General features: G+C 37.9%; 1 protein-coding gene across 1 annotated transcript in view; it reads left to right on the top strand.

Annotated features, from left to right (window-relative positions):
- LOC124605544 (ubiquitin carboxyl-terminal hydrolase 5) overlaps window positions 1-16106 on the top strand; it is a 164658-nt gene that overhangs the window by 60941 nt on the left and 87611 nt on the right. Inside the window, exon 6 of the mRNA XM_047137302.1 lies at window positions 8214-8359. Within this exon, the coding sequence (XP_046993258.1) occupies window positions 8214-8359 (146 nt within the window). The remainder of the gene's footprint in view (window positions 1-8213; window positions 8360-16106) is intronic.

The raw sequence follows: 16106 nt of genomic DNA, 5'->3' as shown, positions 1-16106 counted from the left end.
TGAAGTGAACACTGTGCACTATGTACTAATTTTGGTACGGTGAAACTGTAACTGGTGAATCTGAGCAGTGTTTTCTTGACCCTGATAACTGAAATTCTGCATCGTAATGTAATCACTTATGTGAGCATGGGCTTCATTGAACATTTAAGAATTTTGAATGAAGTTCACATTTTCATTGACTTCCAGGAATATTGTTCACAGTTGTAGGTACATTAAATAAGCCGTCACTAGAATAAAATTGCTGTACGATCTGCAGTTTGTGAAGATACTGAAATGGAGTGTTCATCAAAAATTCTGACATTCTGAGCTGCAATAACTAGGCAGTCAGCTGGTATGAGTAAACAATCTTTCACACCAAGTGACAAGGACCTTTTAAGATGTCAGCTTGCACAGCATCAGTATATTCAAGGAAACATACAGACCATACAACACCTGTAGGCTTTTTCTTCACAGTTAAACAGATACTTAAAAATAACACCCTGCATTTTGATAGTGTTATGAAAGACAAGCATGCAACATGGTGTAATAGTAGTGCAAAAACTCATGCTGTGTGTGTATCACACAATCAGCAAAACACATGTAGAGAGACTACAAACCTGGAGCTACTCCATGGTGAAGAAATGTTCCATTCTGCTACCTGTGCAAAGCAGTGCCTAGCTCATCATATATTTTTATTTGAATGACTGGTTTTGGCTGAGTTCGACCAACTTCAGATCTAAATATTCATGATTTGGATTTGCAGCACCTTCTGTTTACTGTGTTTGCAGTTAAATTTGTTGGAGGTAAGGTCTGCCAGTTATGCAGAACACCGTTTTTCCAAGTTTCGAAATGTTTCAGGACCTCTGTGGCATAATCAGTGGAGTTCTGTTTTATTTAATCTGTAATGTGAACATTTTTACTAAATGATTACAAAATTATGTGGATATTCGTTTCTTTTTGTTAGTACCTCTGGACCACCTGTATATTATTTGTTACAGGTAGCGTGTAATCTACAACCAAAATGGTGTTGATGAGAAATTTTGTTAGGAGTTAACCTATCATTTTATGCACTAAAACGTAATTTAGTTTGTCATGATATTTCGCACCTATATTCATTGTTACTTACGTTGTTGTGTGGCAAGACCTTTTTTATCTCAGCATCATGGTGTGGTGTTATGAAGCACACAAACATAACACGCATTTTCACAAAATAAAGCCATAAAAGCACTTTTCACTTCACCAAAACACACTGTAATTGTGGTGGTTCTGTGTCCCATGTCCCAGCCCAGTCAGTGTACGTATGGTCACCACTGAGTTTGGCACAAAATTTGAATTTTGTTTGCATTTTTTCTGTTGTGTGTGTGTGTGTGTGTGTGTGTGTGTGTGTGTGTGTGTGTGTGTGTGTGTGCACACTTCTTAGCTAATTGTGTAGTCTTTTACATGGGGTTCCTTTTGTGTGTAAAAAGTGTGTCTCTGCTGAGTGTAGTGTATCCATTTAAGACCTGTTTCCCTTCTGCTATTGACTTCGGTATGTGGAAGTTTTCCTCAATGGTCAGTTTGCTGTATAGGCTGTGTCTAGATTTTAGTGTTCTTAAGTCTGCTCCTATTGTAGTTGGGTGGTGATTGTGGGCTATTAGGTGGTCAGCAATTGTGCTATGGGAGCTGTTGCTTTTTAAAGCTCTGAGATGTTCAGAATATTAGGTTTTGAAGTTTCTGCATGTGTGTCCTATGTACGCTGACTGGCAAGTGTTGCATGTGAGTTCATATATTCCTGATCTGTTAAATTTATCCGTGGGTGTTTCTTGTGTTCTGACCTTTTTCTGTGTTGTGCTCTCTGTCCTGTATCCTATTTGGAGTCCCTGTTTCTTTAATATGTTGCCTATTATGTGAACAATCTTGTTATTGTAGGTGAGTATGTGCCATTTCGTTTTGTGTGTTGTGTGTGTTTGCTCTGTTGTGTTGTGTGTGTGGTCATTGTTTGTGTTCTGTGTTGGGTGAGGACTGTGTGTGTGTGTGTGTGTGTGTGTGTGTGTGTGTGTGTGTGTGTGTGTGGGGGGGGGGGGGGGGGTGGTATGTTCTTCTTCTTAGACTTTCATTTGGGTCATCTAAGGACGACACACCAATTTCATTGTTTCCTTCATTGTTGTTCTTCCTTTTTCTCCCAGTATTCTTTCATCTTTTCACTATGTATCCTTTTTCTCTCCTCGGATCATTTTGACCCTGTCTTCTTCTCCCTCCTGCCTTGGAATCCTTCCATTTTTAACACTTTCCTCTTGAAACTCTGTCTTTCTATTGCATCTTTTTCACTTATATTGTTTCTTTCCAAATCTTTCCTAACTTCTTGAATCCAGGCTATGTTGACTTCTTGTTCCAAAGATGTAAAACTCTGTTCGGTTAACCTGTTGCTGTTCATCCTGTATAAGTATCCAGAAAATAGCAGTCGCTTCTTTTGTAGTGTTTCATTTATGTTTTCTATGTTGGGGTAAACTTCTTCATTGCTTTTTAATTTCCATACCTCTGTATTTTTTGGTGGTCCGAGTATTTTTCGAATGATTCTTCTTTCTAGGACTTAATGTTTGTGTAATTTGGAGTTCAGCACTAAACATTCACATGCATAAATATATTCTGGTTTTACTTCTGTGTTGTAGTGCTGCATCTCCAAATTTTTAGACAGACCCCATTTGTTGTAGACATTCCTAGTTATTCCATAAGCGCTCTCCATTTTATGTATTCTTTCTTCTATAACGAATTTTTCTAAGCCATTTTCTTGGATAATTTCTCCCAAATATTTAAATTTATGTACCCTCTTTATCTGGCCAATATCTGTTGCTAGCGATTCCGGAGCATTTTTTATAATTGTCATAAATTTTGTTTTTTCTACTGGTATTCTTAAACCTGCTTTGTTGGCTATTTCCTCTAAGAGATTGATTTGTATTCCAGCATTTGTTAGGTTTTTCAGAAAGAATAGCAAAATCATATGCAAATGCTGAACAGTGAACTTCAATACCTTTGTTTTTTAGTTCCCAGTCTGATTGATGATAGCTTCTCTTCTTTTAGTTTTTGGTTCCATTCTCTTACTATTTTCTCTAGTATGCAGTTAAAGAGTAGTGGAGACAGGCAGTCACTTTGCCTTACATCTGTTTTTATGTTGAATGCCTTCGATATTTCACCCTGAAACTTTTCTTTTGATTTGGTGTCTGTGAGTGGTATGTTCATTTTTGTACTGTTTACATAGTTTTTTATTTAATTTGACTACCATATGGGTATCATAACCATTTTCTACTGCTATTTCGTTTATTGTGTTTAGTTCTTGTTTGTAATTCTGTTTGTTCATGGGTGTTCTGGAGAATGAATCTGAAGTTTGCTTGCTTATGTGTCAGTGGGTGGTTCGATAGGTTGTGAATGGTGGTGCTTGTGGTTGTAGGTTTCCTGAATATTGCGAAGTTGTGTGTGTTGTCTGTTTATGTGTGGTGAGATGTGGAAAATGTAGGGTGGTGTTAGTTTCTGTTTCTAATGTGAAGTTAATTTTTGGGTGTAAGGTGTTTATTTCATTGTGTAACTGTTCTATGTGTGTATGTGATTCATCAGTCAGATGTCATCGACATCATGGTACCAGTATATGACTTTGTAGTTTTTTGGTTTTATTATGTGTCTGAAAATCATGTTCTCCAGGTTGTTCATAAATATGTTAGCAGTTATGCAAAAAACCATTTTGCCAAGTTCCCAAACATGTTTCAACACCTCTGTGGCATCAACAGTGGGTTTCTGTATAATTTAATCTGTAATGTGAACATTTTTACTAAATGATTACAAAATTATGTGGATATTTAGTTCAAACAACAATTCTTTTCTTTTAATTATTACCTTCACACTCAGTTTGAATGGTTTTTCAGGACCTGTATATTATTTATTAACTGGCGGACCTTACATCCAACAAATTTAACTGCAAACACGGTAAACACAAGGAGTTGCAAATCCAAATGACGACTGTTTTGTCGCCGAGCCAGGCATTCCCCAGCAAGCTGTACATCAAATACAGAAACACCTTAATGAAGCTACAGAAGACAACTCTCAATATACAGTTTAATAAAAATTGCCTAGCTGATGATGTAATTCCAGACTATATCAAAAACTATGTGAATAGCATGTCATCTGCACCAAAGAAAGTGAAAGAGAAGTGGTGATTATGCGGCTAAAGCAAGAGATTAGGGAATTGTATGCTAAAAAGCAATCATTCAACACTGAACTTTATGAAACACATTTAAAATTGACCAGCAAATTCACAATACTAGTTCACATTTTTGAAATTACAGAGAGAGAAAAAGTGTACGTACAGAAAGTAATGCAAGAAAAACAGGAGAAACGAAACAGAAAACTCAACAGAATAACTAACAGCAAAAACACACCCACTGAAACCAATCACAACCAACAATATAAATTCCATGACAGCATCATTAACCTAACGGACATAAATCTTACCAAACAAGGAAAGAACCTACTAGAAAAAGGGCCAAAACACTACATTAACACAAAAATATCACACAAAACAATAGAAAACCTCATAACAGAATCAGAACACATTATAAAGGAACAAAAAAAGACTGAGCACACCAAATTTTAATGCAAACTTGACAAGAGAATTAGTAGCTGCGGAAATAAAATGGATAATCAGAACGCACAAATCCACCATTATTTCTAATAATATAACATCAGAGGAAATCACAGCCAACAAGCTAAAACAAAAATTAAAACAGAATAACGCCACAGTAACAAGAGCAAATAAAGGGAATATTGCTGTAATTATGGATGAAAATGAATACTTAGAAAAAACACTAGATTTTTCTCAAAGACAATAACATCACAAAACTGACCAGTGACCCAAGTAGCAAGGACCAGAAAAACTTTCAACAGACACTGAAAAACATCAAAAATACATTCTCAAAAGGCCAGGTAAAAAGGATGACACAGAAAAAGCACCTGCCCTAAATTTCCTACCAAAGGGTTTGCAAGGATAATATCCCATTAAGGCCTGTCATCAACTTCAGAAATGCTCCATCCTACCACCTAGGACAACACACACATGCACACACACACATTACTAAAAAAAATTGCGCATTTTTGATAACAGGAATCTGGAAAACTCGATGGAATTAATCGACAGAATCAAGAACATACACATACCAGACACAGCAACCCTCATATCATTTGAAAGCACATCAATGTACACTTGTATTCCAGTAAATGAAACAATCAGCATCATCACACAGAGATTAAAACAACAAGAAAACACACTGGACACACGCATCAATGAAATAACAACCATAACATCACAAAATTATCTTGTGTTCAACAAAGAATTTTATTCTCAACATGAAGGACTGCCAATGGGATCACCAGTTAGTGGCCTCCTAGCTAACATGATATGAACAACCTGGAGAACATGATCTTCAGACACATAATAAAACCAAAAAACTACAAAGTCATATACTGATACTGTTTTGTCGATAACATAATATGCCTGACTGATGAACCACACGCACACATAGAACAGCTACACAATGAAATAAACACCTTACACCCAAAAATTAACTCCACTGTAGAAACAGAAACCAACACCACCCTACATTTTGTAGATCTCAGTATACATAAAACAAACAACACACACAATTTCACAATATTCAGGAAACCGACAACCACAAGCACCACCATTCACGAACTATCGAACCACCCATTGACACATAAGCAAGCAAACTTCAGATTCATACCCCATAGATTAAACAGAACACCCATGAACAAACAGAACTACACACAAGAACTAAACACAATAAAACAAATAGTGGTAGAAAATGGTTATGATACCATATGGTAGACAAATTAAAATAAAAAAATATGTAAACAGTACAAAAATGCGAGTGCGCACACACACACACACACACACACACACACACACACACACACACACACACACGCGCATGCATGTGAACAATCTTGTTATTGTAGGTGAGTATGTGCCATTTCATTTTGTGTGTGTGTTGTTGCTCTGTTGTGTTGTGTGTGTGGTCATTGTTTGTGTTCTGTGTTGGGTGAGAATGCATGCATGCATTCTCACCCAACACAGAACACAAACAATGACCACACACACAACACAACAGAGCAACAACACACACACAAAATGAAATGGCACATACTCACCTACAATAACAAGATTGTTCACATAATAGGCAACATATTAATGAAACAGGGACTCCAAATAGGATACAGGACAGAGAGCACAACACGGAAAAAGGTCAGAACACAAGAAACACCCACGGATAAATTTAACAGATCAGGATTATATGAACTCACATGCAACACTTGCCAGTCAGTGTACATAGGACACACATGCAGAAACTTCAAAACCTAATATTCTGAACATCTCAGAGCTTTAAAAAGCAACAGCTCCCATAGCACAATTGCTGACCACCTAATAGCCCACAATCACCACCCAACTACAATAGAAGCAGACTTAAGAACACTAAAATCTAGACACAGCCTATACAGCAAACTGACCATTGAGGAAAACTTCCACATACTGAAGGCAATAGCAGAAGGGAAATAGGTCTTAAATGATACACTACACTCTGCAGCGACACTCTATTTAACACATTAAAGAAACTTTACAAAAAAGACAACACAAACAGCTAAAAAGTCTACACACACACACACACACACACACACACACACACACACACACACACAATAAATTGATACACTACACTCTGCAAAGACTCACCATTTTACACACAAAAGGAACACCATGTAAAAGGCTACACAATTAGCTAATAAGCACACATACACATAGAAAAAATGCAAACAAAATTCAAATTTGGTGCCAAACTCAGTGGTGACCAAATGTACACTGACTGGTTTGGGACATGGGACACACAACCACCACAATTACAGTGTGTTTTGGTGAAGTGAAAAGTGCTTTTATGGCTTTATTTTGTGAAAATATGTGTTATGTTTGTGTGCTTCGTAACACCTCACCATGATGCTGAGATAAAAAAGGTCTTGCCACACAACAACGTAAGTAACAACAAATATAGGTGCGAAATATCACGACAAACTAAATTAAGTTTTGATGCATAAAATGATAGGTTAACTCCCAACAAAATTTATCATCATCATCTTTTTGGTTGCAGATGACAAGCTACCTGTAATAAATAATATACAAGTGGTCCTCAAAAACCATGCAAGCAGTGTGTGAAGGTACTATTAAAAAGAAAAGAATTGTTGTTTGAATTAAATATCCACATAATTTTGTAATCATTTTTTTAAAAATGTTCACATCACAGATTAAATAAAACAGGAACCCACTGGTGATGGCACAGAGGTGTTGAAACATGTTTGGGAACTTGGAAAAATCGTGTTTTGCATAACTGGTGGACCTTACATCCAACAAATTCAGATCTAAACTGTGAAGACAATCTTCTGCATGCTTACGATCACAGGATGGCTCATTTAAGCAAAAACCAGTTCTTACAAAAAAAGTATGTGAGCTAGTTCGTGGTTTGTTCATAAAATTATAAGGAAAAAATCACTGTTTTCTGCTTCTGACTCATTGGTTTTCTGCTGCACAGGTTGATTAATTTTCCAGCTACAGTGTCAGATTTGCTTATTTGCCTGTGATAACCTTCATAGCAAAAGGCTGATTATTGATCGAATTATAAATTCAAGGAATTGCAATCTTCTAAAATGTGTTGCACAGTGACTGTTCCGAAGTTTGAAGACACGTAATAAGATACCACAGTGTTTTGCTGCTGTAATAATTGGATCTGATGATGACTGCAAAGCCAAAATTTTAATAAAGTAGCATTTTGTTAAGGCACTGGTTTTTATAATCTAATCCGAGATTTTTGTCACAGGTCCAAACAGCATCATTTCTTTTAATAAATAAACTTCCCTAAATAATTATCATACACATCAGTATTAAGTACATGAGGTAGTTATTGCTCATGGTAATGTTAGTCAAAATGCTAATTTGTTAAACTAGTTGACAAAATATTTAACTGTGATTTCAGTTCCTATTTCTTTCGGGTCACATTTTAAAATTTGTATTGTAATTTATATGCAGATACGCATTGCTTCATTTGAGTAACAAGATACTATTCAGACCTTTATTGCCTTTATAAATATGGACATCTAAATAAATATTATGCTTTGATTTTTATGTTGATTTTTTGTTGTACGTTCAGACTATCCCCTGGCAGTGAAGCTTGGAACAATAACAAAGGAAGGAAAAGCAGATGTCTTCAGTTATGATGAAGATGATATGGTTGAGGATCCCAATCTTGCACAGCATTTGGCTCATTTTGGCATTAATATTGCCCACATGGAGAAGGTATGCATGATACTTTTAATTTGAAGATATTCACTTGATCATTTGTATGTGTACATTATATGTTAAGGAAATTATAAAGTTGGTGAGATTTCTGAATTTCAGAGACCCTTGTGATAGTGAAATGAAGCAGCTCTTAAGGTTTCTTCTTGTTAAATTTTATTTCTTTCTAGATACCTCAGATTGTCTGCAGTACTCGTTGAGATTTTTGGTGTCCACATTTACGTCTAAAATAGTTTGGGAAACACAGCACATTTAAAACACAGCACATTTATTACGAATAGTGTATAAACATCTGCTTGTCTGCGTATGTGGGGATGGATATGTGTGTGTGTGCGAGTGTATACCTGTTCTTTTTTCCCCCTAAGGTAAGTCTTTCCGCCTCATCAGGAAAGAGGGAAGGAGAGGGAAAGACGAAAGGAAGTGGGTTTTAAGGGAGAGGGTAAGGAGTCATTCCAATCCCGGGAGCGGAAAGACTTACCTTAAGGGGAAAAAAGGACAGGTATACACTCGCGCGCGCACACACACACACACACACATATCCATCCACACATACAGACACAAGCAGACATATTTAAAGACAAAGAGTTTGGACAGAGATGTCAGTCGAGGCGGAAGTGTAGAGGCAAAGAAGTTGTTGAAAGACAGGTGAGGTATGAGTGGCGGCAACTTGAAATTAACGGAGATTGAGGCCTGGCGGATAACGGGAAGAGAGGATATACTGAAGAGCAAGTTTGTTGGTAATGAGGATCACCCTGTGGCTAAACATGCCTTGGTGCACAGCCAGCACATCTTGGCACAGTGTTACACCGTCCGGGTTATCTGGATACTTCCCACCAACACCAACCTATCCGAACTCCAGAGATGGGAACTTGCCCTTCAGTATATCCTCTCTTCCCGTTATCCGCCAGGCCTCAATCTCCGCTAATTTCAAGTTGCCGCCACTCATACCTCACCTGTCTTTCAACAACTTCTTTGCCTCTACACTTCCGCCTCGACTGACATCTCTGTCCAAACTCTTTGTCTTTAAATATGTCTGCTTGTGTCTGTATGTGTGGATGGATATGTGTGTGTGTGTGTGTGTGTGTGTGTGTGTGTGTGCGAGTGTATACCCGTCCTTTTTTCCCCCTAAGGTAAGTCTTTCCGCTCCCGGGATTGGAATGACTCCTTACCCTCTCCCTTAAAACCCACTTCCTTTCGTCTTCCCCTCTCCTTCCCTCTTTCCTGATGAGGCAACAGTTTGTTGCAAAAGCTTGAATTTTGTGTGTATGTTTGTGTTTGTTTGTGTGTCTATCGACCTGCCAGCGCTTTCGTCCGGTAAGTCACCTCACCTTTGATTTTTATATATATATATATATATATATATATATATATATATATATATATAAAAAGAAAGATGATGAAACTTACCAAACAAAAGCGCTGGCAGGTCGATATATATATATATATATATATATATATATATATATATATATATATATTGAAATGAGAGCCGGGATTTTGCCTGGCAAGGCATATGGAGACCCCACTCATGTGAGGTGGAGAGGATGTGGTGCCACCATGTCATAAGTCTTTCGTAGGTCGAAGAAGACATAAATAAGATGTTGACATCTGTCAGATGCTGTCCAGATGGCAGGCAAACCAAAACTACTTCAGTGGTATTGTGAAAAGCTATTTAAAATTTTATCATATCATGAAGCAACTGCTAATGACTATCCCTTCTTGATTATGGGAACAACAGAGACCCAGAACTGGGGTCACAATTGCAGCTTGACTACAGTGTCTCTACTCTGAACTTCAGCTTCCCCCACTGTCACCACTTTTTTTGGGAGCAGTCATGTACGCCCCCATGGCGTGTACCACAACCTTGGATCTGTCACGATTTGTCCTTTGGACTGAAAGATTCAGTTGACCCCATGGTGTTTTGCCATCTGTTCCAGGCTTCTTCGATGCATTTCCAGATTCAGAAGTGGTATACATTGATGACTTGGTGATCGACGGACGGACGAACCAGATTTGCATACGCATATGCAGGGTGCAGTGAACTATGCTCCTTACCAAATGGGTGCAGTGTCGTCACTGCTGAATTGGTGGCCATCGAACGGGCCCTTAGCCATTCTCGTTCTTACACCAGCAACATGCTTGTAATCTGCAGCGACACTCTGAGGAATCTTCAGGCTATTGACCAGTGCTACCTTCATCACTCATTAGTCACTACTATCCAGGATCTTCTTTCTGACCTCCATCAAGCTGGACAACCAGTTGTCTGTGTTTGGACTCCTGGACATTTTGGGTTCTCGGGCAACGAACATGCTGACCACTTGGCAGAGTTGACTACTAAGATACCAATTGTGGATTTGGGGTTCCACAACTGGACATTTGGTTGACTCTACATCATCAATTCTTGGATGTCTGGAACTCAGAATGGTTCACCCTAGACTCCCCAAACAAACTGAGGGCAGTAAAGGAGACAACGACCACGTGGGAGTGTTCCCTTCATGCTTCTCACGGGGAATCCACTCTCCTTTGACAGCTATGCATTGGCCACACTTGACTGGCCCACAGCCATATTCTTCAACATGAGGACCCACCTTACTGCTGATGTGGTGTCTGCCTGACGGTGGCCCACGCCCTGCTAGACTGCCCAGATTTGGCTGTTTTGCAGCAATATCCTAAACTTTCTGACACACTACCTCTGGTGTTAGTGGACAATGCCAAAGTAGCTGACTTGGTTTTACATTTCACCAGCAAAGGTGGTTTCTGCACGTCTCTGAGAGGTGGGAAATTTCAGTCTCATTGATCACCTGTGGTGTTGGAGGGGCACGCCTCACCTGATCTGGCTCAGGAGACCCATGGTGGCCCTTGCTCAGCAGTCTGGCGTAGCCTAGCCCGTACCCTTCCCACCTTTTTATTCTCCTTGTTCTTTTATGTTTTCAATATTTTATCTTTCCTAAAATTTTATCATCTTGCCTGTGTTGCTTGTTTCCTTGGAGTAAGGGACAGTGAGGTGGTGCTGATTGGATGCAGAGGCTGCTTCTCCCACCACATACCCAGGCCCTGGGACCTCAACTGCATTCTCGGCGGAGCAGCTCGCCTACCTTTACCCCGTCTCATCCACTCTCCTACTTCTCCTTGATTTTATCTCTGTCTTATTGTATCTTACTTACAATTGGGCTTCCCAGGATTTGTGTTTTGTATCGTCCTTCTGAGGTTTATTCCTGATTTGATACATACAGGATGAAGGGACAGATGACCTTGCACTTTGGTACCTTTAACTCCAACAATCTATCAACTGACCAACCACCAAAGTAGATTTTCAAGTTTGTGCAAATTTATTTTCACTGTCCTTTTTGATGCTGAATAGCTTTTATGTGGTAAACTTCACATTGGTAACAATACAATCATTAAACCTGCATTGACTACCATGAATCTAAATTTCACCAAGAATGGCATTAATGGTTGGTGCATACCTAATAAATGTCCAATTAAAACTTTTTGCAAGTGACTTAACATGACAAAAGTTCTGCAGTGACTGACTGTATGAATATTAATCTATGAAAGCACAACCAGGACTGACTGACATGGAACTTTGCTTGATGAAAACTGAACTTGACTGGCTGTATACAGGGTGGACCAGAAGTCATAATTGGAATTGTTTAATGGTGTTATATTGAAACAAGAAGCAACATGAAAGGCAAACGGGAACATGAAATGACTCCCTAGCTCTAGCAGAAATTGTATTTAACAGAAAAAGATAAATGCATGAATGGAATAATGCAGAAACAAATGTTCGTACATACTTCTTGCGTATTTCAAACACACTATCCCTATGCTGACCATTATGCCCAGTGCAGAAAATAACATTAGGAGGGTGTCAGTTAATTTCTTCATAATAATGATGGTTGTCTATCTCCCAGATATCTACATCTACACATATACTCCACTAGCCACCAAGCAGTGTGTGGCGGAGGGTACTATTGGTGCCGAAGTCATATTCCCCCACGCCCCTCCTCTCTGTTCCACCCGTGGATTGCACGAGGGAAAAATGACTGTCTGGACACCTCAGTATTTCCCTTATCTTGTAATGGTGATCATTGTGCGATTTGAAAGTTGGTGGTAATAATATGTGCTCTACATCCATATGAACATTTCAAGACTGGGAGCTAAGATACACATCATATTCATTTGTCATCATAACCTTACAGCAAGCTGCTAATTTTGCAAGATCTGCAAGTAACTGTTCACACAAATCATGTTGATTATTAATATCATGATCACGTAATTCATTGATGCCATCAGATCGAAATGAACATAAACTGCCTTCCTTCATCTGATGACACATGGAGGTTCTAGGAATGTTCATCTCCTCTGACTGCTTCCTTGACGATTTTTCTGGTGAACAAAGTGATGATGCTTTTAGACACCCAGTGACTTCGTTGTTGTCTTTAGTGCATAGACTAGTTTGATGCAGCTATTCTTGCTGCTCTGTCTTACGCAAGCCTCTTCATCTCTGAATAACTACTGCAACCTACATCCTTCTGAATTTGCTTACTGTATTCATCTTTTGGTCTCCCTCTGCGATTTTACCCCCCACACTTCCCTCCATTACCATATTGGTGATCCTTTGATGTCTCAGAATGTGTCCTACTAACCAATCCCTTCTGTCACAAATTTCTTTTCTCTCCAGTTCTATTCAGTACTTCCTTATTAGTTACATGATCTACCCATCTAATCTTCAGCAATCTTCTGTAGCACCACATTTCAAAAACTTCTATTCTCTTCTTGTCTAAATCGTTTATTGTCCACATTTCACTTCCATACATGGCTACACTCCATACACATACTTTCAAAAAAGACTTCCTAACTCATTAAATCTATATTCAATGTTAAAAAATTTCTTTTCTTCAGAAAGGCCTTTTCTTGCCATTGTCAGTCTCTACTTTGTCCATCATTAGTTATTTTGCTGCCCAAATAACAAAATTTATCAAGTGACTCGTTTCTTAATCTAATTCCCTCAGCACCATCTGATTTAATTCGATTACATTCCATTATCCTCATTTTGCTTTTGTTGATGTTCATCTTATATTCTCCTTTCAAGACACTGTCTGTTGCATTCCAATGCTCTTCCAAATCTTTTGATGTCTCTGACAGAATTACAATGTCATTGGCAGACCTCAAAGTTTTTATTTCTTTTCCCTGAACTTCAATCCGTACTCCAAATTTTTCTTTTGTTTACTTTACTGCTGGTTCATTGTACAGGTTGAATAACATTGGGGATAGGCTACAACCCTGTGTCACTCCCTTCTCAACAACTGTTTCTCTTTCATGCCCCTTGACTCTTTATAACTGTCATCAGGTTTCTGTACAAATTGTAAGTAGCCTTATGCTTTCTGTATTTTATCCCTTTTGCCATCAGAGTTTCAGAGAGAGTACTCCAGTCAACATTGTGAAAAGCTTTCTCTAGGTCTACAAATTCTATAAACATGACTTCATCATCATTGTCATATGTCTTGGGTCTTCCTGTGTGTGGTGCATCTGTCACCAACCCTGTTGCAAAGGCTTTTCTTTCCAATTAGCCTCTGTTGGGACTTTTTTGAAACAATTAAAAAAGTTTTTCCTAATTTCCTTAAATGTCTCACCCATTCATTCCTTTAATGCAATCCTATGCTAAGAACATGTTCTTCAGTCCTGAATCCAGTTGCATCCTCCATTACGACTCAGATGCTTACACCAGTATCACCTTGATAGTACGTTGGAACAGCAAATCAGAGCATGCTCACATGCCATGGCATTCACCAGAACCACAAGCAAAACAATGATCACATGCCGCATCTTCATGGCATTGTAATTTGGCACATCATGGAACATTATTTTCAATGTAGAACACATTTCCAGATCCATGTAATGGCAAAACTGCATGTTACGTTATTTGAATATTTTCAGGTTCTCACTTCTGGCCTACCTCTGTACATGTAACTGGAAAATGTATGTAGGTTATAGTAGTGATTTGGAGGTGAAGAGCATTGCACAAGATAGACTAGCTCTCCAGCTGCATCAAACCAGTCGTACTGTTATCAACAGCTTGTAAACTGCATATTGAATAAGAAGGTGTAGAAATATGTAGCTTGGGGATTTCGTATCTACAGAGTATACGTATAGTGTATATATATTGCTTTTGGAACGGAGTAGAAAAGAAAAAAACGTTCAGTAGAGAAGTTATATTATAGCAAGTGTAGCTTTTCCACCTGTTTACGTTTCATTTCTTCTTGAGTCACATTCATTCTTTAGACCTCCTGAAATTTTTAATATTTTGGTATCTGCTTTTCAGTACAGCAAGTTCACTTTTTAGAGAAGTAGATGCCTTGCCAAGACATACGTAGATGCAACTTGTGATGTATTCACTTTAGATGATGCTGTTCCTGTTGACTCAGAATATTATCCTTCACATAAAATTCTGAAATTTCAAGTTTTGGGTATAAAATAAATGAGGTTGGGTACTTGGAGCCCTCAAGTAATGTTAAAAGTGTGAAGATGTTACTAACATAATCTTTTTACAAAAACTGTATGGATATAAATCCTGTTTGCATCTTGCTCTGTTAAACATGCTATAAAATTTACAACACAGTTGTTATTTTCTCTTGTGCCAAGTAAAGTACAGAAGCTTAAAATATTTTGGAAATAACACTCCATATATAACACAACTTCAAGCTAGCCGTTCCTCAAAGTAATTATAAATAAAAGAAAGTCTTTTTCATCCTTTAAATTTCCATTCTCTGATATAAAAGATTTAATATGTTTGTATTTACACTTCGTAGGGTTAAGAAAACAGGCTTCGCCATTACTTAGGCTTTTCTTTAAATCAAACATAACTTCTGTCTAACTGGTTTAGCTGTACCCGACTGTGGACATGAATCAGATGATCACCAGATTGAGAAATCGTGTAGGAAACACTATCACTTACAGTTTCACAGAAACATATAACATCTGGCACTCATCTAATGTATCTAATTCTGTAAGGGAACTATTTGTTGCATTTTCTGATTTGCAGAAATTCACTGCGGTGGAGAACAACTTGCATTCTTATGCATTCGAAACTAAGAAAATAACATTCATCCTACTATTTGCCACTGTTTCAACTTTCTCGTGCACCCTTCTAATCAAACATTGAAAAGTTCTCAAGGGTTGCAGCCAGCTCTACCTTACTCGTGATAAAATTGTCACCTGTTTTGCAGATTTTGGAATCTTCTATTGAAATCGGAATAAGATTATGGAATAACTTTAACTGTGTATTATTATCAGTGGAGTAAACAATAATAAGACATGAAAGAGTTATCAACAATTAGCTGTACTATGACACAGTTTCTAGTAGAGAAAATGCAGTGTTTGATATTTTTACTCTGTGGGACTGACCATTATAATTAGAAAAGATTTTTCAGTGTGCTTATTGATTTGACTTACTGAACTGTGAAGAAAGGCAGTGCAAGATTTTGCCGAGAGATAGTTAAAACATCACCATGGTAGGATGATGATTTATATTATTTCTTAAGTCAGCATCTCTTTTTCTCAACACATACTAATCATACAGGTACGGATGAGATATTGTTAAAAATGTTTTTTAACTGGCTTATGGCATTACATACCAGTTTTGAACTAAGACTTACTATTTGTGGAAAATTTTAACATAAAAGATACTTTTAACTATAATAGGTAAAATGGGATACCTTTATTTTACGAGGCTAAGGTATTAATC

Source organism: Schistocerca americana, chromosome 3, assembly GCF_021461395.2.
Source record: "Schistocerca americana isolate TAMUIC-IGC-003095 chromosome 3, iqSchAmer2.1, whole genome shotgun sequence".
NCBI lineage: Eukaryota > Metazoa > Arthropoda > Insecta > Orthoptera > Acrididae > Schistocerca > Schistocerca americana.
This window is presented reverse-complemented; position numbering and strand designations above follow the sequence as displayed.